The sequence below is a fragment of the Pieris rapae genome, chromosome 5 (genome assembly GCF_905147795.1).
Source record: "Pieris rapae chromosome 5, ilPieRapa1.1, whole genome shotgun sequence".
Taxonomy (NCBI): Eukaryota; Metazoa; Arthropoda; class Insecta; order Lepidoptera; family Pieridae; genus Pieris; species Pieris rapae.
This window is the reverse complement of record NC_059513.1, coordinates 6,751,770-6,778,059: the sequence shown is the minus strand read 5'-3', so window position 1 is coordinate 6,778,059 and position 26,290 is coordinate 6,751,770. Positions and strand designations below refer to the sequence as shown.

General features: G+C 30.9%; 1 protein-coding gene across 1 annotated transcript; it reads left to right on the top strand.

Annotated features, from left to right (window-relative positions):
* The first annotated feature begins 2,320 nt into the window (after nt 1–2,320).
* LOC111000568 (gonadotropin-releasing hormone receptor) lies at nt 2,321–25,869 on the top strand. Its single transcript, XM_022270054.2, has 6 exons — nt 2,321–2,487; nt 20,294–20,977; nt 21,605–21,788; nt 22,124–22,320; nt 24,294–24,412; nt 24,729–25,869. Exons 2-6 carry the CDS (start codon nt 20,330–20,332, stop codon nt 24,859–24,861), a joined length of 1,281 nt encoding a protein of 426 aa, XP_022125746.2. The 5' UTR covers nt 2,321–2,487; nt 20,294–20,329; the 3' UTR covers nt 24,862–25,869.
* The last annotated feature ends 421 nt before the right edge of the window (nt 25,870–26,290 follow it).

Genomic DNA, 26,290 nt, shown 5'->3' with positions numbered 1-26,290 from the left:
AAAACTGCAACTTTTGCCAGCTTACTCAACAATGAAAAAGGTCCCTAAAGCTATGTATTTCGTTAAGTAAATTAATGCACCGAATCATGTGTAGTTTTCAGAGGGTAAGTTCTAATTCAGCACTGAAGTAACGGCGGACGATATCGCTTTCTGACGTACCCATCAGGCACATTAAAGCTAAGGTACTGAAATACTGCCGAATTACTGTCCTATTTGTAGTAAATATAATCCCTGCTTAGTGTATCTATGTCTCTTATTGCCATCTTTTCGCTTAGATCTAAACATTTTTCAAAAAGGTGCAAAGATTTGTTATAATCGAGTGTAAATTGCATCGCGTGACAGCCACCGGCAAAATGGAGAAAAATGGTTTGGTAAAATTGTACATTAAGCTGACCAGGGTCTCCATTATGTTATTTATCCATTCCATTATGGTCTAACCGCTGAGAGAATTTTATGTTGATTTTGATATTTAATACAAATTGAACAAGAGTAACCAGAAACTAAGTAAATTACTTTGTCTATTATTTCTTGCCCTAATTGAAGAAAATGTTTCGATGAAATTTATGTAGAAGTGACAAATTTTATTTGTAAAATTATTTTTTCTAAAAAAGCTGTTTTAGAAGTTAGTAAAAGCTAGTCAAACAATCTAATTGTTTGTCTTAGGGCCTGTTTCACAATGTCCGGATAAGTTCAAAATAAGCTATTTATTACTTATTGGTAGGATAAATAGTATTTTTGCGTTTCACGACTGTCAGATAGCGCTATACGTCATGAAATTCGAAGTATCTCATTTGGAACTTTTATCTTTCGAATAATTTATGTGTTGCATAGCTATTTGACACTTTATCCATACATTGTGAAACAGGCCCTTAGTGTCAAATGTCGAGTAGGGCCGAATTTTAAATAAAACATATCATCAAAGATACTTTTAAGTTCGAGAGTTGACAGTGTCAGTGCTTTAGGTGAGTATGGAAATGTTAGGTCCTGCGCCTGAGTTGAACACGTCCATACCATCGAAATGTGATAATTATAAGATTATAGGTATCTTAGTTACCTGTGTCTGTACCCACACACTATCATATTATTTTTTGCGTGAATAAGGGCTGTTGGCAATGCAGTCTGAAGAGCTAACTAACGTAATATAATAATAATAATAATAAAAAATTGCATGAAGGAAAAAACTTCAGACAGTAAAACAGATAGAAAGATGGAATAGATCAGTTACAGGCAAAGGTTTGGTCAAGATTAGGGCGGGAAAGGGCAGACTGGATAGACTGGTCTGGACTTTGTCAGAATCAGACTTAAGTTTGTTTTAATTTTATTCTGTGTATGAAAAATCTTGTCTCTTGTGTAATATTATAAGTTTCATTTTTCCAAAGTATAATATACCAAATACATCGCATATTTGCTATATAAATCGTATAAAACTCATGAAGAGTATACAATTTTAAGTTTTAAATTCGTCTTAAAGTCATTATCTAAAATTAAATGTCATACAAATTAAGTTTTTTTTGAAAATGTATTATGACACACCCACTTCATTAAAATTTCCATTTGATACGAAATAATGTTAACATGATTAAGTACTCAATCTTATGTTGTTTATATTGGTTATTCAAATATTAATTAATTGTTTTAAATTTGTTAATTTTACTAAATAAAATAACACACAGTATTAAATTACTACGCGAGAACTTAGGAGGTTCATTTGTTTTATTTCGTGATACAAATAAAGTTAAATCATGAATGATGTATGATGCATGTAATGATTATTCAAAATACTTCAAGTTCTTAACCTTTTTCAAATACTACAAGTTGTACAGTTATATGTGTAAGTTTCTTTATGTGAAAAATGACATTATTGCGAAAATTGATTAGTATACTTATAATTTTATAACCTACCTCATATTTTTTCTGATTATTGAAATTATTGCTACAAACATCTTCGGAATCACTGAAAAAACAAAAACATAAAAACTTTTGTTTCATACATATAAAATATCCATTTATGTTTAACCAGACACATAATAAGACATTTAAAAAAACCATTTTGATTTAATTAAACGGATGTATTAAAAATGCTCCAAAAAAATGTAATAAGTAATTTATGATGAAATCCTCATAACTTAAATATTATTACAAAGTTTATGGGAAATTTGACATATCGATAATAATCCAAGATCAGTGTTTAAATAATATCGCACATTAGATAAAGCTCAATTGACCGTTTTCTATTTTACTACTATTTACTTACATCTTACATCTGTGAAAGCATGATAAACAATGAAAATGGTATAGTAGCTAGTATCGGTAGCGAAGTGCAAATCGTAACTCGTTTGCAAACGCGGCAGTCTTCTTCGGGATGTCGGCAAAATCGTGTTGATTTTCGTGAGTGCTTGATAATTTCGTGAACGAAGTATCAGTAAGGTTTGCACGTAAATGTTTGTGTTGTGTGTTTGTGAAATTTTAAAATTAGTTTTTTAATGGGTAAGTGTTTTTTATTGACAAAAAAAAATCTTTGGTCCTTATTAAAATTGCGTCTTTTTCGATTTTGATTTTGACTAGTTAAATATTTTTATACAAGTCCAAAATTAATTCAATCGTATTTTGTATTTATCATATTTTGGATATTATAAGAACGAGGTAATTTTGGAAAATATTTTAAATATTTTCATAGCTTGTATAAAATATTGTTAGTATTATTAAAAATTGAGGTATAATGCATATTTTTAAGTTAAATTTTAATTACTACTATTATTATATATTAGATATACTTATATATCATATATGATATTAAAAATTTTATAAGTTTCTCAAATTAATTCAATCAATTGAGAGCAACTAGTTTTAATCAAACAACATTTATCTCATGCATTTAAAAACTTGTTCAAAAACATGACACTATTACACACGGAAACGAATCTATTAATTATTTTTTTAATGTTTTGTTATATGTTCCTTATAACCATTTTCTGCAATTATGAGAATGGATTTTATAAATACCTTTACCTTTGGATTAAAATAGATATTTTAGACAAGACACGTTGTCGATTTACTTTACATGTTAATTTTCGACATTTGCCTAAGTTTGTATCAGAATCTTCATCCTTCTGTTTTATGGACACTAATCTTCGCAGTTTAATTAATTTTCTTTTAAATAAAAAACTTTAGATCCAAAATTTCTTTTTTCATTCTTCTTAATCCAAAATAGAACACAAGAACAGAGTGTCTTCTTTCCTAAATAGAGACTGTAAGTAGTGTTATCAGACCATGGAGTCCATGTTGAAATGTGTATATTCCGTATAACGATTTCATTGGTCTCGACCAACATGATTTATACGCGATTTTTTAGCAATCAAATATAAAATATTAATTATTCCGTTTAGTGTTATTACTATATGACTGTAAGAAATTTGGTAATATTATCTGCATTCACGCCGCGAACTAAAATACTAGGGATACATTGCTCTTTGAATAAACCTATTTCTCTTCGAAAAGTATTCTCATATGAGAATACTTTTAGTATTTCTAGAATTTTGTCCTTGATTTCAAGGACATATTTTATTCTAGAATCTCTATAAGCACATAAACAAACCAGTTATTGTTAAATATACACTATTTTGTTAATTTTATAAATTACAAAGTTTTATATTGAACACCTAAAGTAAAATTTTTTCTCACAATTTTTATTACCATTATGTAATAGAAAATAACGGAATCTTTCCCTATTTTTTTATCTATTTAATACGTATTTAATATTATCTTGCCACGATGTTTGTAAAAAACATCTCCTCCTGTTAAACTCCTCCAAAATGGCTCGACCGATTTTCGAGAATTTATGTTTGCATATCGGTTAGGTCTGTGAATCGGACAACGTCGAAAAGTTCGTTTCTATAACATGTCAATTTCACGACAATGCACGATTATAATATTTATGATTAAACTAACTAAACAGGCACAGGGTAGACTTAAGCCTAAGACACGGAGACGGGCTTAGCCACGTACTGTGACTTTCGTACCGGATTAGGGATTTCGGAAGTTGAGCACGCCGTAGAGGAGCACACGCTCTTAAAGGGGGCACCATACAAGGTAATTGTTACCTTGCCTCCGGTTCAGTTGCTGCTTGCCATAGCGAGCGGGGTCCATTGCACCTTAAGAACCGACCCCCACACTACCCGCGTCACTTTAAGAAGGCAGTCCGTTTCTCTGAGGCGGGGGTCTGTACATGGATTTGCTAACAATAAAAAAATATTTTTAAAGAATCAAACATTTGAGAATAGGGAACGCTACTCAACAATTCTCATATTAATTGCTTTAATTATATACAATTCTGTTGTATTTACATATTATTAATATTCAATGTCTGCTCACAAAACAAATGAAAGTTCAATGTACTAACAAAACTTTATTTATTTAACCATTTTAATAATGAATGAAAAAAACTAGTACAGTAATACAAAATAAAATGTTACAGTGCAAGCCGTGCAAAAATTAAAATAATATACTATATTTTTAATTTAAATAAAACTTGAATGTAAATTATAAATCACTATGGTTTGTAAATTATCTGCGGTTAAAAATACTTTAATATCCAACGTAGTTTATTTTTAAAAATAAATTACAGAAAAAGTAAATTATGTTGTTGACAAACTCGACAGCTTTTTAAAAATATCTATTCGACGCATGATCGAAATAACAATGCATTTTATTTTAATTCTGTGATTTTTAAAGCGTGGTATTTTATTTACGTTACCTGTAACACGGTTATGCAAGTCAATTCAATTATTTTTACCCTTCAATATTGCGTCAATTGTCTGCGGTTGACACATTTCCGAGGCGGTTCTTTTTACTTTCAGCCTTCAGAAACGCATTTTTTTCTTAATACGTTTTCACTCGCCATACAAGTACATCGTGCACAGAAGGAGCAAGTTGAGCTGGAGTTTACTTGCAGGACCTCAAGGTTCATCATCACTACATAAGTATAAAACAAAGTCACTTTCTCTGTCCCTATGTTCCTTTGTATGCTTAAATCTTTCAAACTACGCAATGGATTTTGATGCGGTTTTTTTAAAAGATAGAGTGATTCAAGAGAAAGGTTTATATGTTTAATATCATCCATTAAATAGTGGAGAAGTACTATTATTTTTGAGGTTTCTAATGTGATGTCTTAAATAATTATATTTTTACCGCTTACATTGCAAACGCAGGCTATGATCACTACTCATTATAATTCAATCTAACTGTTATTTTCTATGTAAAAGGAATCAATCTAAATTAATTACTGTATTCGTGTCTTTTGTACACGCACTTCACCCACTTGACTCCAACTGAGCCCGCTAATGACACCGTCCGTATCGATGGAGTGGTGACATAATATTTCTCCCGTCTGATGATGTCTCTATATGTTTTATTGTGTTTAATTTTAAACTTTTATTTCATAATTTATTTAAAATCTTCTGTTTCTGTTACATTCTTGACTGCAAATCATAATAGTACTCCAGACCATCTTTTTAAGCCAAATTCATTCTCCTAAAAACGAAGCATAGATATAGTGTTAGTGCCATATGAGTTTTCGTTTAAAGGAGTCAAATAGATTAACAATAAAAATGGTATACATAAATAGGTTCCCTGGGTTACGTGACTTGTAAAACTACACAGATTACGACATTGACTGATGATATGCGGTTAGAAGAGCTTTTAAAGCAATTTTGATCAGTTACCATCGCTGCTATTAAATGCATAGGTGTTGAAAGTTTACATTATTTTTTGTAACTAGAGGATGACTTGATGATCATTTTTTTTTATAGAACAGGGGGCAAACGGGCAGGAGGCTCACCTGATGTTAAGCCGCCCATGGACACTCTCAATGCCAGAGGGCTCGCGACTGCGTTGCCGGCCTTTTAAGAATTGGTACGCTCTTTTCTTGAAGGGCCCTAAGTCGAATTGGTTCGACGAAAATGTCTATCTCAAAAATGGATTGAGATAGGTTATTGGGTTTGAGCGTAAGTCAGCCAACGCTACCCGGCCTTCAATGAGTAGTAGGTTCGAACCAATGGCCCTGCACCAATAGACTTTTCTGTTAAATACGGTTAAAGAGAATATAGTGAGGATATCGGCATGCCTAACACCTAAACATTCTACTTGTATATGAGGAAAAACTTGATCTCGAAACAGATACAGGATTCTGAAGCCCAGGCATTGAAAGTTTGCATATTATCACTCGGAACGTGTATTATTAAACATGCATTTGACGTTTTAACGTATCGCGTGTAAATTGTTCTAGATGCATTATTTATACTAACATCCTTTAGTTTAGCGGTAGTTAGTCAGGTTGCTTGGCATAGTATTGCATAAGATTGCAGTATTTTATTTCCAACAAGATGAACCTTTAGTACAAACTCTTCAAGGATTCCTTTTTGTCGCTACGACAGTTCTCCGCAGCATTTGTAAAGGGTACAAACTCGAACACATTACATTTACATTGATTGTGTATTTAATTAATGTAAAATATTATTTATTCATAAAAGTTATATTACACTCTTACTTAAACGATTTGATACTACGAATTATTCGTGCTTATTTTAATAAATTAGCACGTATAATGTTATTATAAACATATAAATTCAGAAAATATTTCTAATGAAACAATTGAAAAATCGATTTCAGTTTGAATTTGGAGCACAGGCATTTGTTTTCATTCTATGTAAATATTAAGTATTCGTTTTAAACTACAAATATTACACCATATACACTTTATTTACACAATCTAATTTTGTATGCCTTGAATAGTACCCAATGTTTTTAATTTAAACTGATTGTATAGTCGAGTTTTTACTAATAAGAAAATCGTTTTAAAAAGCTATAATCGACTGCGTGACCTCGTCGACTTCTCTTTTCTCTCTTTCTCTTTTTTATCTAACTAGATTGGCCATAAATACTGTTACGCAAAAGAAACTTATTTTTTACACTTTTTAATTATTTTGAATTTGGAACACGTATATTATTTAAAAAACTTATTTTTCGTGTTCATTATCTAATTACAATATGGAATGGGCTGTTAAAGAAAATAGGATTGCAGTGATCGTAATACCCAAAATGGTCCGTCGGTCATATTCCAGAAACTTCAAAAGCTTGTTATCAGCCGTATGTTCATATAGGTATGGTCTCAGCTATCTATCAACAGATACAACATCACTTCGTCGGTCGTAGACCAGAAAATATCGAGGCGGCCGCGTGTAGGCTCACAGTTCTAAAGAAGTCGCTCGAGTGGTCGGAAAGGTACAACGTGGTCATCCAGCGTCAGTGATGGTTTTGTGGGGCGTGTCATATCTAGGAGACACAAAAGTACATTTTTATAAGAAAGGAGTGAAAAATCAGCGAAAGTGTCAAGATTCAATCAAGATGCTGTGTTGGATCATATTGCGAAACCTGTCAGCAATACACTTGTTAAAAGTATACCTTGGACTATCCAGCAGGATTCTGCACCTGGTCACAAGGCACAAACTACCCAAGCCTGGCTTAAAACGGACGTTCCGGACTGTATAAGAGCTGAAGACTGACCCTCATCTAGCCCAGACCTCAAGCCTTTAGACTTCAAATTTTAGATTCAATTTAAGAGGACATGAGCCGCTCAAAACGACCCGGCGACATTGAATCTCTAAAAAAATTCTTTGGAGCAAGCAGTGGCGAAAATTCCCTTGGAAACAGTGCGTAAATCCATAGGTTCTCGGCGAAATGGTTTAAAGGCGTATTTTTTTTTTCACAGATATATATTATATGATATCGATAAAAGTGTGCCTGAATAATGAAATATTATAAAATTCCATCGGTTCTCGTGTTATCTCATTGAGTAATCTAAGATCTTACTTGAAGATAATTGATTCCTAAAAGGTTTTACATTAATACTACTCTTAAATAGACGAAGAAATGTATTGTCACATTTATTTATTTGTTAGTGACAGAAAAGGACATTACTCAATAGGGATTTGCGGCTTATCAGTTACAACCTTCGAGGGAATTCTAAGGGATTAAGCTCCCGGCTGAATTTTTGGAATTAGAATTCTTTTCAAATATATATATATATATATATATATATATATATATATATATATTATAGACAACCTCAAATTGTTTAATTACCTTACTGCTTCCATACTAAAATTTCCTTTACTGTACAAAAGTAAATTATATGCAGCAAATATAAGAATAGTTTTGAATTAAAGAAAGGAGAATTTTCGAACAAAGTGAATATTAAAATACAATAAATTGAACTAATCATTGTAAGTGATTTACATAAGTTTAGACGATGTGTCAACTAATCGTAATATTTTGTCGTTACGTTATTAATTTGTAAAGAAATCAAAACTTATACAATTTTTGTTTTAAGTTCATAAGAAAGGGGCTATCAAAATTAAAGGAATAAAATAGTATATCGCCTAGCTAACGTATTCCCCAGCTGAAACCTTTGAATTAAAACTTATTTCATCTATCATATTGACATTTGAGTGATTGACAGACATTAATAGTATATATAGCGAAATGAAGTATTCTTTTACTTTTAAGTCTTTATTATCATGACTTTCATGCTTGTCTCAAAGCCCTACACTTGTTGCCTCCACAGTGCTCTAAGCCCGGCTTGTCTCAAGACATTCGTGTTGGTGAAACCTATAATAAATAAAGCAAGAGGGAAAAGAAAGATTATGCACAATATACAGTATTAGTATTATATAATCACTACATATTATAAATCAAAGTCGCTTTCTCTGTCCCTATGTCCCTTTGTATGATTAAATCTTTGAAACTACGCAACGGATTTTGATGCGGTTTTTTTAATAGATAGAGTGATTCAAGAGGAAGGTTTATGTGTATAATAACATCCATTAAATAGTGGAGAAGTACTGTTATTTTTGAGGTTTCTAATGTGATGTCGTAAATAATTACATTTTTTCCGCTTACATTGCAAACGCAGGCTGAACCCTACGAGTTTTATAAAAATAATGTACTAAGTATTGTACACATTGAAAAGGTCTACAGAAAAGTCCGTGATGGTATATACCATATGTCTATCTTTTATGGATAACCCACATTTTATATACAACGTTCACAGATTTTCTGAAGTGTATTTAGTATAAGAATTGCACCCGTGCGAAGCCGGGGCGGGTCGCTAGTATTTAGATAAAGTAACTGTTTTGTTGGCTTCCTTTTGACATGTAAACAGTATAATACTCTTCGAAATATTTCTTAGAAAATTCTTGAAAATCGACCTCGACTATTTCTGCCTATCCCTTCTTCCTACCTGTTTGTCGACATTATACGATTCGCTCTTGGCAATATGGCCATCGTAGTAAAGCACCAGTTAAAATAAAGAAATGAAGACAAATTCAAAATGTACCCTTTAGCTTCATATATATGCATATGAACCTTTGAATATCTCTTATCTGATCATCGATAATGTCGGTGTGGTTAATAAAAGATAAATAAAATTTCTGCGTTGTGTATACTTTGACAAATTGGTTTTTCAAATGAAACATTAATAAAAAAAATAACGTTTTTTGAAATATCAGGTTGTTTACGTTTTTGAGGATCCAAATAACACATCAACCATACATTCAAACATATGCTCCTATACGTATCATTCATGTCATGGCTCCAGGAAGGAGACCTGGCTGCAAACATACTATTTGGTTAAATAATTTTGCGCAATGATCAGTTAAAAAGGGTACAAATTATTGTTCAAAAGCGCAGAATTCAACATTTCAATAGCCATGATGGTGTAAGTAACCTTCAAAATAAGATGACAATATAAAAATATATATTCATCAGCATCGTAGAATTATAATCTTATATATAAAATTCTTGTATCACGGTGTTAGTAACCGAACTCCTCCGAAACGGCTCGACCGATTCTCATGAAATTTTGTGTGCGTATTGGGTATATGAAATAAAATAAACCTAACCTAACTTATTGAATCCAATTATTAGTAAACTTTTTAAAAATACGTATTTGCATATATTATAAAATTCTTTTTAATATTTTTTTAATTGATGTGAAATGAAAAGAAACCTAACCGAACTTATTGAATCCAATTATTATAATATTTAGAAATCATATATCATAAAAACTTCTATGAATCTTTTTAATAAAACCTTCGTGGTTGTTTTTTTCTTTTTAATACACGTCATTGTTTTGACAGTTGGCAAAGAGAACGCACGAGTGCGGGAATGGCAAAGAAAAGGCACGAGTGTGTAATAGCCCTCTGAAGGCTTGGTCACGGCCACAGGCGAAAAAGTTTAATAAAACACTTACAGCCTCATACGTTATTACGTGGTTTCTATACCTAATCATTTTTTGCGCATTTCCGCACTGATTGCATGAAAGCATTGGCATTTGAATACAGAATTTCAATCAATCAAACAAGAATTTGTTATGCTGATGTATTCATTTTAATTAATACATCCGTTAGCAGGAAGCACTTAAAACTATAAAACAGGATAGTCTTAATGCATCCTGATTTGTCTACCTTCAGTGATTTAATTAATATTAACATATTCACTATATTCCGGACCTTAAAAAAAATACATATTTGCATTTGGTAATATTTTTCATGTTTTATTTTATTACATTTGACATGCAAATATTTTCACGGATTTGAACGTATTGTTTAATATAATTTAAATTGTTGTTTTTACTCTTAAATTACAAAACCTTTTTCTCTTTGTAGAGATAGATACAATGCATCTACTTCGTCCTTAATTCTTTAATAAGTAGTATTACATAAGCTATCGTCTATTGCTTATCGATTATCAAAGCTACGACCTCCGGACTATACGCGATGTACGTTATTTAGTAAGAGGATGCGGTGTCAACTAATTTTTATCTCTCAACGATGTAGTAGTAAAAATCTTCCTATAATCTTGTTTTAGTGACTTCGTTAAAATCGTATTTATTCAATATTATTAGACCTATATTAAACGCATATTATTCATATTTTTAATGCGTAAACCCATTTTTTTTCAAGATAAGAGTATGCTCAAAAAGTAAGTTAATTTTTGAAGTTAGATTTTTTTCTGCATGGTCTCATGATAAGGATCAATCAAATATCCAAGGTAATCTTAAAATTGTCACAACTCCTATAAACTTTGCGTTTTGTTTATTGGCGTAGGGACTTATCGAAGTGAAGACGAACCGAATGAAATCAATTATATTTTTTATTCAGGTACGTACTTCAGTAAAAGAAGTGGTTCTTATTTTCATTTACTGTTAAGTTATCATATCAAGAGTGAGCAGACGAGAAAATGTTTATATAATCTCTCCGGAAAGGAGCGGTTTTGTTTTTGGTTTTTTACAAAATATTTGTAAGCACTTGCAACCTGCATCATGCTTCTCATCACAGGCATTAAATAATTGTAATGATGATCGATCATTTTGGCATTCTGTTTTCCTTATATAGGTGTTATACAAAAACTTTGAAAAAATTACTGTTATAATTAAAAATTTGTATAATTATTTTCTGCCATTGTCCAAAACTTGTCTATTATTTTAATCTTATAATGAGATTACAAGGAATCTGGACTTATTATAATATTGATGTAAGACCTAAGTAAACCTAAACAGGCATCTCATATGTTACTTTATAGATTGGACTTTGGACACTAAATCCTGCAATTTACTTTGACAGGATTACTTTGTCATTTAGACTTGAGGCAAAATTGGGTAAAATAAACGTAGGCTTAGAAATAATTGGCGGCGGTATCACCTCCTGCCCGTTTGCCCCCTATTCTATATAAAAAAAATATAAAAAAACTGCTACTTTTTAAGTAAATTAAAATGCAAGCAGTATACTAAGGAGAGTGCAATTTTACTTAGATTTATAACAATTTTATGATTTATATTACTGTTCATGGCATTACTGGGTCAGTAAAATGACTCCTATTCATTTTGATTTTAATTAATTCACGACTGTTATCAATATAATATTTTGTAAGTGGTACCATATCTTATAACTTAAATGTTGTTCATGTTTATCAGTTAAGATTCACAGTTCATTAGATATGTTTGTATAAAGCTTAATGAATCTGGAAAAGTCTAACTAACAAAAAGTAATAACCTTCTAAACGGCTCTGTATGTTAATCCAACGTTCTAAAATAATTCTATATTGGTTATAAACTCTTTTACTGGTTCAATTTTGGCATCTCAGACGTTACAAATTAATGGCACTATTAATCCCCCGCCGTGCTTATCGTGTATTCTGTTACATTCCCGTTTCGCCTTCATTGTATGAAATATCTAATATATTGGTTCTGCTCTATGGCGGTGTAATTATTTCTTTCATTTCTTGTGGACAAACGAAAGAATGTATAAGATAATACATCAGTTCCTTTGCTTGTCACTGCCATGACTTGTATGGTTGGTCCTTCAGACAAGTGCCAATACATAAGTGTCGTTATTGTAGAGCCAGCGTCGTATATTTTAGAATGAAGTTCCGAATGACAAACAAAAGAGGAGAGAATGGTGCGTTTAGTTTGGTTGTGAGTGGTCAACAGTATATTGAGTTCAACACGCGATAACACACCTCACAATAAGGTCTGTCTTTTCAACCATCTGAGTATTGTTGGTCTAGTCGCAACAACATCTAATTCTCTCACTCTCTTGAGGGTGTAGTTGCAATCCCTGGCTGCATATGTACGCATTTCACACTCGCTCGTACGCAGAAATAAAACTACGTGAGTAAGCCAGCCATAGACCTAAAAAGTCGCTGGCGTGGGAGGGTATAGAAAACTGAGCATCTACTTGGCTTTTCAAAAAAACAAATAATCACGAATCCAAAAGAAACTTGAGGCCGAGACCTAAAGCGCCACTAGATTTTTTTCCTAACCACCATCCTCTTTTTTATATCACCCTAGACATACCTTAATAATTTGCCCAGATGCATATATAGTACAAGTGAATATTATGTCAGTTACTGCCTAAACATGGGCTAAAGCTAAGTCTAGACATGAATGTATTATTTTCGCATGTACCAAAGTAATAAAATGCCTTCGATAGAATCCAATATCAAATCAGTAATAGTTAGCCCGAAAAAAAGTGATTTATTCGCGATCCCTACGCGCTGGCTATAGTTTATATTACTACAATATGTTTCTTATAAAAAGAAATGAAATGTGTGCATTTTTTTACGTGTTTTTTTTATATGCGTATGAGTTTAATAGACGAACCTAATGGGACAAAATGTACAGAATACTATTTAGAAAATACTATAGCCGGCTAAATTTTTTAATTTAAAATTACTTCTTATCTTCAAAAGTAGATATTCTTTTCTGAGATCTTCTAAGCTAAATTTATGTGTTTCATTGCATGTTTAATATTTCGATTCTCTTATCTGTGGAATGAAATAATTTTAATTTACAATATTATTTTACAACTTTTTATAAAAAAAAATGTTTATGTATGCTTTGTTTAATGTTGCCAATTTTATTAAATGTTCTAAGAGGCAAACGGGCTACAGACTCATCTGATGTTAATTGATATCGCCACCACTGCCAGAAGGCTCGCAAGAGCGCTGCCGGCCTTTTAATAATTGGTACACCCTATTCTTGAAGAATTGAATTAAATTGGTTCGGAAATACTTCAGTTTTTATTACAATTTACATTTTCATTTGTTAAATATACTTTGTGTAGTAAGCTATATCAAGTATTTGTGAGAAAATTACTGTTTTGCAAAACGTCAGCTACAAGAATCGATTTATGACAGTGAGTACAGTTCAATAGCGAAAGCGTATACCATACCAAATTCTTTCAAAAATATTAACTTCTTTGTTTCTTTACCTTGAGTAAAATTGACGAAAAGCTTAACTGCCACCGAAACTTGATTAATAGTTACACAAAACTTGTATGAATATTTATGAGTACGAGTTTGAACAATATAGCCAAAATAAGAATTATTATAACCGTGAGAATATTTTTGCTAATGATTAATATGATAATTTTAATTTATTTACATGTATCAAGGTTTCATTCTCATGGGACAATTCGATATTTAAATGTGACATTAATTGACAACGATAAAAAACGATTTGATGTGTTACTAAAAAAGTGTTTTATTTATCTGTGAGAAACGGTCTGACATTTTTCTAAAGTACACTAACTACCAAGTCAGGCTACAATATATTCTTAATATGTGGCATATGTCAGGTGATATAATAACTGCTTTCTAAAACTAGTTCTTGCAAAGTAATTAGGAAATAGATGCAACTTAGTATAGACAAAAATAGTTAAATTTATTTACTTTGTTTTTTTTTGCAAAAAATAAAAAACTTTAAATATTTTAGTCTCTGGCGTAAGTCGGTGGATAATCTGTGATTAGCTGTTAATATTGAGCTATTAAATAACATACTTTGTATTTTTGAAATTAAAAACCTACTTCTATTTAAAAAGTTTTATTTCATGTGAACTCATAAACTTCTAGTCCATATTTCAAACCTGTATCATCTGAATCCATCATCCTTAATTACTAATCGAATATTCTGAAAGGACATTAGTAAGTTTTCAAAGACCTTACCAATGCACGTGTAGAACGGAACGTTAGGGTAACAATTAATGAATCCTTTTCAAATTGACCAGAGCTATTGTAGTCCTATCGTATATTTAATTGCTAACAGATTTGGCCAATCCTTAAGAGAAAAGTATAGGCATTTCATAATATGTGGTGTTAATTAATTGCAACTTCAATTAACGGTACTATGTAAGTGAAGTTATTAAAGCTAATATAATTTTATTGATAAAGAAAGGGGTTATGATAAGATGTGTATTTGGTACATCTATATGAAAGAATTTGGCGCAAGCAATTTTATCATTTTACTGTAGTTTGTATGTAGTTTATTTCATGTCGGCACTTTGCACATATTCCTTTATATGAAGTTTCACGACTTTGCAGCCGAATTCCGAATTTTGGAATGAAAGTTTCAATTCCGGATAACATCTATACTTTTACATTGTTAAAAAAGAATTCTTAAATATATAAAATATAACAAACGTTATGAGTTTTGGCTTGGGAGTGCATCTCGAACAAATTAGGTCTCTAGAGGTCGTTAGTATAAATCCTAGCTTTGTACTAGAAATTTCTATGCGCAATTAATCCATAATTCTACGTCGAAGGTAAACATCGTGAGGAAACCTCTTCCTTGGTCAAAAATATGCAGTAACCAACGACATATGTCAGAGACAAAAGATTCTTCTATATAGTAAGTAAAAATGAATCAGACAGTAAAGGTTAGATTTGTTGCCACTTTATCAATTTATTATGCACAGGTATGAACAGGTAAAATTTCTGTATATTTTGGTTTTCTGTTAATTGTATACAATAACTTAATATTATATTTATATACATTTTAGTTAAAATTTGGCAACACATAAGCTGTAAAATAAAAAAAAATCATCAAAACGGTAAATATGATAAGAGTTTATTTAAAAACGTGAAATTTTTGTATTAAAGGCAGGTCCGTTAGTATTTTATGTTATTTTTATCAGATATCTTTTGCATCCAAGTTTCTACATAAACAAAAAGTTGAAGTATACTGTGTCAAATTTAGTATGTGCATTGTCTTTATAATAACAATTGAAGGATACAAATACAATGAACATTAACTAAAATTAGACTGTTTTGATGTCTGTTGATTAGCCAAAACATAAAACCAGATGCTCCAGTTTATGGCTAAATAAACGGTACCGCGTTGTGTAAATCTTGTTCTAGATAGGAATATCCGATATTGTGTAAACTTTCCACAGTTTAAAACTCATTTATGCAGTATGCATTATTCGGGCAAGTACTTTGTTTTGTGAGACGCGTAGTTAATCACTTTGTTTTAAACTATTGGATACGCACGGTTTTTATAATAATAATTCTTACTACGACTTGTAATATTCGACATTTCTACAACATTTGAATACTATAATAATCTTTTAATTGTTTTATAATTGTCATCGTCATAGTATTATAACAAAATTCAGTTGATTGGAAAAATATGCTATAAACACAATATGTCGATAAATAAAGTGATTATAATTGTATGATATTTTAAGGTATCGAACGCGATTTCAATAGAATATAAACAGTTCTATGTTTATAACATAGAACTGTATACTGTAACATAGTATAAATAGAATAGAAATACTTACAAATAACTAGTTTCGTAGTCATATGAAGTCGTTGCGACGCATCACCTAATTGTTAATAAAGTCACTATGGAAGCTACATTATAAACTCCAGCTTTACGTTGTACTTACATATTAGCGCATATTAGCTTTTCAAATAAATTTATTGATTACTAACTGACCTGGCAAACGTTGTTTTGCCAAGTATGTTATTTATAATAAAAAATAGGGGTTGATCGTAGAGGGTTGAAAATTTAGGGTTGATGTATTTTTTAATGCTGTTGATACAATTTATAAAAGAATAAAAATTTATCTAAAAATTAAAAAAAATATATTTAGGGGTGGACTACCCTTAACATTTAAGAAGATGAAAAAAAGATGTAGTCCGATTCTCAGACATACCCAATATGCACACAAAATTTCATGAGAATCGGTCAAGCCGTTTCGGAGGATTTTAACCACAAACACCGCGACACGATAATTTTATATATAAGATTATTTTATATGTATTTTATCATTTTCTTACATACTGTCAATGTTATGTCAAACGCCGTAAGGTTAAATCAAAAAGTTAGAATTGTATGGTGTTATTCTTAAATTTTCTAAGTACTGCGCAATTTTCTTATTTTACTTTCATTTTTTTCATTTTTTCATTCACCTCCTGCCTTATTAGCGAAATCGGTCTAACCGTTCATGTGTGATGTAATCTGCAGTCAGGGTCATTACTATTACTATATCACTTATTATGAATTCAAAAATAAATTAAAGATAATATGAATAAATCTTATCTAATAATTAAAAATAGAATTATTGACATATGCAATTAATTTAATGCACATGCATTATGCGCTTGACGTGACACTTAAGTGGATGTCAAATGTCAAATGTGAATTGCGTTTTCTGATTGCAATTTAAGTAACACATTATTTTATTCTATGTTTTTGTATGTTCCGTTTTAATGTCATATGTATTTGTGTACAAGTATGTAGGCTATGTAGGTTTTTTAAATTTGTAGAGATCCAATTCTCTATTTTATTTGATTAAGTAATGGATTGGACATTCATAAAAACTTATAAAACTCAATGAAATTTGATTAATCTCGTTGATATCTTAGGAATATGATTTGTAACTGGACTACATAATGCGTTAAATACCAATTTATAAAGAATTTAAATGGGCTTTGAAAATAAATAGATATGGGCTGAATGCATTTTTAACATAACATTTTTTTAAATACTAATTAAAATTACAAACCTGCTATATTATGCTATTTGAATTTTAAATAAAATGCACAAGCCTCGCTTTACTTATGTATTAGAGATGAAATGTGTATAAATTACAATTTTATATATATACTAGCGGATCCGACAGACGTTGTCCTGTCTATACGTCTTTAATTTGAAAATTTCAAACTTTTTTTAATAAGCTAAAACATTCTGGACCATTTTGATGAAAATTATTATTCAAATGTTATGACAATATCTAACGATCCAGCACATGGTCTACAATAACACAATGATAACAAAACTTTTTTTTAATTTGATCGCAGCGCTAACTGTCGGGACAGACTAAAATTAAAATTCGAATATTATTTAAAATTTGACAGTGCGATGGTAGCGCCGTCTGTCGGATCCAATGTAAAACATTCCAAAATCAACAACTACTAATTAATTAAAAAAAACATTGTCCAGCGGACAAAATTGTGAATCTAAACCATTCTCGAATCTCCACGAACACACACAAAAAATTTCATCAAAATTGGTCCAGTCGTTTAGGAGGAGTTCAGTCACATACACACGCACACAAGAAATATATATATTAAGATATATTTTTTTTTATTTGTGCCATCTGGGCACAAGGTACTTCGCCAGTATCGTGTAGATGGAGAAGGCACGACGGAGATTGATCGGTGAAGATAATAATACACCTAAGAAACAAATCAACAACAATCTAAATTGATTCGTAGGTTAATTGTCATCAGCACAATTATTTTCTACCTTGATCGTTTATATGACATTTGTTTTTATTAGAAAATGCTTTATCGAAACAATTTTATTCTTGTTAAAGCAAAGACAATTGATCAAGTTTTGTATTAACAGCTGTTACCAAATTTACAAAGAAGTGTCTAGTCAAAGTATAAACTCCTGTCACAATGGAAAAATAATATTATTGTTACTTTATTATACATTTGGATTATTGTTCAAATTATTATAACTTTCAGTTCATTTTCTGTTTTGGTTCCAAATTCAAATTGTGAAGCTGAACATAAATTTAATTGCTTTTACGATATTGAAATGATTTTTGTTATGAATATCTTAATATATATATTTCTTGTGTGCGTGTGTATGTGACTGAACTCCTCCTGAACGACTGGACCGATTTAGACGAAATTTTTTGTGTGTGTTCAAGGGGATCTGGGAATGGTTTAGATTCACAATTTTGTCCGCTGGACAATGTTTTTTTAATTAATTTTCAATTTATTAGTTGTTGTTGATTTTGGAATGTTTTACATTGGATCCGACAGACGGCGCTACCATCGCAGTGTCAAATTTTAAATAATATTCGAATTTTAATTTTAGTCTGTCCCGAAATTTAAAAAAAGTTTTGTTATCATTGTGTTATATCGTGTGTGACCATGTGCTGGATCGTTAGATATTGTCATAACATTTGAATAATAATTTTCATCAAAATGGCTTATTAAAAATTGAAATTTTGAAATTAAAGACGTGTAGACAGGACAACGTCTGTCGGATCCGCTAGTAAAATTATATTTTGTTGAATCATTGCAAGCCTAAAAAGGTACTTACTATTCAACATCAAATATACCTATTTTCATATGCATTGGCTACCAAACGTTGGAAGATCTTAAAAAACGACTTTCGCCAAAGCTTTTTATTTCTATGTCCGTAATTAGTCAGTTGATTTCATTACTATCAGGCTGATAATATATTTGCTTTAACACACTAGAAACAGTTTTAGACAAGCCATGGTTCCTTTTAGGTCATAGCTGCAATTTTAATTGGCTAAGTCAAATGTGTGATGAACTCTCACAATTCGATTCTTGGTGCATAATATAAAACGCCTGTTTTGTTACAACAATTATATATATTTTCCAACACTTTTTATCCTTAACCACACAGCTTACAATTTAACGTCCGTCTTGGTCAAGCGGATCGGTCCGAATTCAAGTATTAAGACGACTCGTCATTCTGTTCGTAACTGTCGGTATCGAATCAATCAATAAATACTTACATCGAGTAAAACATATAAAACAAATACAATCTTCAAATAATCGATACTGTAAATTATAAAATATATCAATTATAATTATAATAAAATTGTAAAATAATAACATATCACCATAAATTCGTTACATCGTGAATCAAGTACAATCATCAAATAAAGTAGCTTGTAAATTGAATAGAAATATTTATTAAAAATAAACGTGATTTAAATAATAAATTTGTAAAATAATAATAAGCAATCATTAATTCATTACAAATGTTTAAGCTATAAACAAAAAAAGCGATATCAAAATTTAAAAAGCCGATGAATGTTTTAATTAACGCATTCCGTGTCATTCAAAGGAATTTTTATCATAACTTTTACGAACAAATCTACGGTCATTGCTTGTCAGAAACACATTTCATAAAATACGGTGCTTTTAAACTCGCTTACCAATTGTTCCGCCTTCATTTTAAGTGCGACGACATCCGAGGCGATGGTAATAAAACTTTTTACTAACAATATTTTCTAGTTTGTCGCTGCTTTTGCAGTTACAGTACTAAGAATTTCTTACTGTAATAAAAGCATACTACCTTAATTTCTTTTATATTTACCCGTAATTAGGTTCCGATATTGAACACGTGCAAGACTAGGCTTATTGAATTTCTGAGTCCTTAGGTAGCACTATAATCGGAGAAATATCGTTTAGTATTTTTATACGCGTAAAAAAATAGCGAGCTATTAGAGCGTTGTAATGTGTGTTTTATATGTAAACACGTACCACACGTACGACACTTGATCGTTACTTATTTTAGAATTAACACAACAAGAAATCAAACTTCATAAAGGGCTTAATGAATACAAGCACATCAAACGCGTTTTCACATTCTGAATTTAAATAATAACATTTGTTTCAGATTACCGTTCGTCAGTTTGATAACGTATGTCGAAACATGGGGAGCGCAGGCAACAATACCACATTATATGAAATTTTGTCTACCGAACTTACGAGTTTACTTCAAAGAGACACATTGATTACAGATATATGGTCCATACACAAATGCTTAGAGCGCAAAATAATTAATGAAACGTCGAACGAAGAACTAACAAATAGAATATTTATCAACAATGGAACCCAGATAATGTGCTTGGAACACGCTCCTATCCTGACAAAGAGCACCGTAATACGCGCCAGCATACTCTCTGTGATGGCTTTGTTATCTTTCGTTGGGAATTTCGCGACGATGATAAGCGTACAAAGGGGAAAGCGGGGCCGAAGACGAACGAGGCCTTCTTGGACTGCAATATACAGCCTTATATTTCAACTAAGCATAGCCGATATGTTAGTAACAGTATTTTGTATAGCGGGGGAAGCGGGGTGGTCGTTTTCAGTGCAGTGGTATGCGGGGAATGTAGGATGCAAACTGTTTAAATTCCTACAAATGTTCTCGTTGTATTTAAGCACTTTTATTCTTGTTCTTATCGGCGTTGATAGATGGTTAGCTGTCAAGTATCCTATGAAGAGTATGGCTACTGCTACCCGAAGCACCAAATTAGTTCTGATTGCTTGGATTTTGAGCTTCTTATTTAGCTTACCACAAGTAAGTTATTTATTTTACTAAATTGCTAATATTTTTTTTTAAATAAACCATTTGTCATACCATTATATTGTGTTTGGACAAGCTATTATAAAGTTCAATGACTCAACAAGAACCCTATCTCAAAGGTTCTTGTATTATGGTTGTAAAGTATATTTTAATAGCTTTAATCCTTTGTTAATAATCATGAAATAGCAAAATAAAGTGCGGTTGAAAATATGAAATCAAATTGCCATTGTAGCGTCGTAAATGGGAACCATTAGTCAACCTTTCAACGAGTAAGAATAGATACCCTCATCCGAAAGAGATAAAAAACAAATATAATTAATGTCATATTTTGTTAATATTCAAATTTTTTAACAGCTTTATCATAAAACGTTACCTAAAAATGGTAAACTATTGTAACGATTTTTTATAACAAAGTAAGAGAATTGCAGGTAGTCGAACCAAAAATTCCAAGTGTCTTTACATAAATAATAACGTTATCTTTCTGATTATTTAAGATACAAATATTTCACCTTCAAATATTAAAAAAAAAAGGTTTAAATTTTTAAATGCGATTGTAATGGTAAAAGTATTTCTCATGTTCAATTATACAAATCATATTCTTGACAACTGAATTTGTTTCAGATCGTGGTGTTCAGGGTAGCAAAAGGTCCATTTCTTGAAGAGTTCTACCAGTGCGTGACCCATGGTTTTTATACGGAAAGGTGGCAGGAGCAGGCGTATACTACACTGTCACTTATTTTTATGTTTCTTCTACCACTGTTAATATTACTCAGCACATACGTGTCTACTGTAAGAACTATTGCAAGTAAGTCTCTAGGATTAAAAATGTTACTTACATTTTTAATGTTAACAATGTTACTTACAGTTGTTCTAAGAACTTCTCCGACACTTTTTAATCAATAACTACAATATACCGAAAAAAAATTTAATACTGAAATAATATTTCAGTTATATGTGGCTCTTATAGTTCTCAATTAACGATAAAAATGCCTGTCACAAATATTAAGTCAATCAATTGAATGATTTGTGACTCCACTTAGAGGCTTCTCTGTTTTGTTCGTTTTTGTTAAGATGGGAATTGTGTATGACTTGTTTAAATATATCACGGATTAGGTGACATTACAAAAAAATTTTTTTCAGAAAGCGAAAAAGTATTCCAACCGGAGACAAGACGAGAGAAATATATAACTCCAGACATGAATAGACGAAGACTTATCGATAGAGCGAAAATGAAGTCGCTACGAATGTCTATCGTTATAGTAGCTGCATTTGTGATATGGTGGACACCATATTATATTATGATGATAATTTTTACATTCTCCAATCCTAATAAACGTGTAAGTATATATTATATAGGTTTTTAATTATGAGGAATCTAGCGAACCGCCCCGGCTTCACGCGGGTGCAATGCTGATACTAAATACAACACTACAGAAAATCTGTGAACGTTGTATATAAAAATGTGGGTTACCCATAAGAGATAGACATATACCATCACAGACCTTTCTGTAGACCTTTTCAATGTGTACATTATTTTGATAAAACTCGTAGGGTTCAGCCTGTGTTTGCAATGTAAGCGGAAAAAATTTAATTATTTACGACATCACATTAGAAACCTCAAAAATAACAGTACTTCTCCACTATTTAATGGATGTTATTATACATATAAACCTTCCTCTTGAATCTATTAAAAAAACCGCATCAAAATCCGTTGCGTAGTTTCAAAGATTTCAGCATACAAAGGGACATAGGGACAGAGAAAGCGACTTTGTTTTATACTATGTAGTGATGAGTCACGCGTCTGATTTGTGATTGGGCGGTATGTGGGACTCGCTTATTAAACAATCGTCCTAGGGACATAACAGCGTAACCATAACTTAGTTCGTCCAGTTAATTTAACAAACCTTGGTTTAATATCTTTAAATAATACCACTTGTAGTCTCAAAATAAATATTTTTTTTCAAGGAATCAAACGAAATCTTGATTTTGAAAATGGAATTAAAAGTACGAATAATTATAAATGAAAACCAGATAATAATAATAATAATAGTTTGTTTTCAAATACGATTTTTTAAGCAAGACTAAAATAACCTATAATAGTTAAAGACGTTATGCTTAATTTAGAGTTTAAAGATCCGAAGTAGGAGGTTTTTGTTTATTTTTTTGTGATTTATCAGCCTCGAGACTAGTTAATCCATAAAAGTAATTGAGTATGAATCACTAAAACATGGAGCAAAAACGATAGAGTTTTTATTCGACTTTTGTTTTTTATATATAAAAAATTAAGTAGAACCGATTAAATGGCACGTGCAATCACAAAAGTAATTATAAACATCAAAAAACTTTCTTAGGAATTAGCTTGGCTAAATAAGATTTATTGAGTTTTTGCTCTTAAATTCTTAAATTTTTCAAATGACTAGGCTCAGGCTTTCATTTTGATTTGTGCATCTGTTAAATTTGCATAAAAGTAAACAACTATATATTATATATAATACACATATATATTAAATAATAGTAAATTCTTTAATATATATTATACAATTTTTCAGTTTATATACATATATATATTTTAGAAAAACCTTTTCTTTATAGAACAAGAGGCAAACAGGCAGGAGTAGTAGCAGGTGAGCCACTTGATGTTAAGTGATACCGCCGCCCATGGACACTCTCGATGCCAAAGGGCATATTAAATATTATATCCATAATCAGTTATTAATAATATTCATATATGATTACAATATATGACTTGATATTGTTATCATATATGAATATTCTTCTCGTACCTTCTCTGAAAGAAAACATTCATTCATCAAAATTTTGTCCCAACGAATACAAAGCTAATGTGTGAAATCATTTTACCAAAATTATATCTCTGATGGGCGGATTTTTAAACATGAACATCTCGTAAAACGAAACGAACGAACGAAAACAAAGACACAAATTACACCCTTAATGCGTTTAATGGGATCAAATTTTACCGGAATAATGTGAAGTGCACGATAATAACATTAAACGAGGCTTGACAACTGATAGAGGCCGCAATTATGCAAATTAACCCATGTTAATCACAAAATACACACATTCATTGTTTCTTCAATGTATCAGAGAGCTTTAAGGCAATGTATATAATAATGTAATATATCATTAAATGTGAGAGTTATATAATAATATTTTTTTAATAAATAACTTTTTTTATTTATCTTTAGCAGCGGGCTTTACTTTTAACTGCTAATATCACAATGTTTTTTTACCTTTAGTGATAGAAGATAGTCCCAGCGGTACTCAATTTAAAAATTATTTTTATTTACAGTTAAGTGAGGAGCTTCTCTCAGGGATATTCTTCTTTGGAATGTCCAATAGCTTAGTGAATCCAGTTATTTATGGAGCTTTTCACTTATGGCCCAGAAAGCGCGCTCGATATAGTGATAAGTAAGTTTTATTATCTAGAACTTTTAACGTGAATTATTTAAGTCAAAATTTTATTATCGACCTATTTCTTTACAATTTTACTTTACCAAAAGCGAATTCTTTGTTATGCTATACGAGCCTTATTTATTTTTAATCATTCTAAAAATATACCCTTTTATGTTTTTCTCAAAGAAACAGAATAATAAACACTAATGACTATGCGACATTGATACATTTTAAGTTATTTGTAAGAAATGCTAGTATGAGTTTCGCTAGTAATTTATATAAGCAACATGGAATCCTTCCAATGCTCGTGTTTAATATCTATTTTGTTCAGGGAATCGGGTGGACACCACGCATCTTTATTCCGCCGAGGTGACCTCACCTCATCTGTCAGACTGACCACGATCAGATCGTTGAGATCATCAGCCAAATATACCAACGGACAAAACAATATGAGTGTTTTATAACAAAATATAAAGCCAAATTGGACTACGATTTGTGAAGAACAAAGTAATTTGTTTCGTAAAGGTTAAACACAGAACTTATTTGCACGAATCATAAAATGTTTCTTTTATACGAAAATCGAATTCGTGTGGAGTCAGTAAGAGAATGAAAACTCTAGTTGATAAATGTTGAAAAGTGCTCTATCGTCTCGTTAAGCTAGTCAATATATTATAAAATAGTTATGAAATTTTCTTATTTTACGAAATAAATATAATGGGATTATTAAGATTTCTATCGTGCAATCAGTACCTAGCTACCTACGTAGCTAATTGTATGGCTACCATACCGTATAAATATGTAGAAGAATACAGAACTTTTTAAACAAATTAATTTAAAAAGTTCCTATTTAATTTGAATAAAAGCGAATCACTATGAATAGATTTGATAGTTTTTAAATCTTGTATTTTTACCCCGTTGTTGTATTTTATTTAATTTTGACGTAATAACTAAAAGTGTCGCACGGAAAACGTTGATGCCGTAGCAATATTAAGAAGTAAATGAAAATGAAAATTACCATAACAATGTGTATGTCATACAAACATATTTTTACGTGTGACGCATATTTGTTTCGGTACGTCTTAATTCAATTTTTAACTATATTGTATCTTCAAAAGTTATGTAAATGTCGTAGCTCTTAATACAATGAATAATTCAACCATTTCCTACTGTCGACCACATCATGAATTAATTTGGCCACAACATATATATGTAAATAGAATTATTGAATATAATTGTGAAATGTCAACATAGTATCTTAATGATATTTATAGCATGTTCAATCTTTTGAAACAAAATGCAATAACTATTTATGTTTGACATAATTTCATGCTAATTATTTCAACACTAGCGAGCAAACATTTTCGTATGTCATTGTGAAACAATATTTTGAAGTAAACAGAACAAAATGTATATTGAATATTATACTTGTTGTATTTTAAGAAATGTATAGTGTAAAAAAGTTAAATAAAGTTATGAACTAGATATATTGGTTTGACTTATAGTGGCGGTCTTTTTTAAAACTTGGGTTGTACTGAAATAACATACAATGAATTAGTAAAAATAAGAATAAATCAGTGGACCTGTTTAGGTCTTGGCCTCAGATTTTTCAATCTGCTTCATGATCAATTTTTAAATCTAATAGGCAAGTAGGTAATCAGCCTCCAGTGCCTGACACACGTCGTCGACATTCATTCATTCGTCCATTGGTGCACAGCCGGGGATCGAACCTACGACCTCAGGTATGAGAGTCGCACGCTGGAGCCACTAGGCCAACTCAACTGAATTAGTAATTAAATAAAAAATCTGTTTAAAGGTAGGTTATTTAGAATTAAAAAATCATTAATTCTTGTATATAACTATTACATAGACCACGTTTTTGTTTTACGAATGTCA

Coding starts and splice junctions, on each gene's coding strand:
- LOC111000568 (XM_022270054.2), top strand. CDS start 20,330: ATGGGGAGCGCAGGCAACAATACCACATTATATGAAATTTTGTCTACC. Junction 20,978..21,604: donor TCTTATTTAGCTTACCACAA/GTAAGTTATTTA, acceptor AATTTGTTTCAG/ATCGTGGTGTTCAGGGTAGC. Junction 21,789..22,123: donor TACTGTAAGAACTATTGCAA/GTAAGTCTCTAG, acceptor AATTTTTTTCAG/AAAGCGAAAAAGTATTCCAA.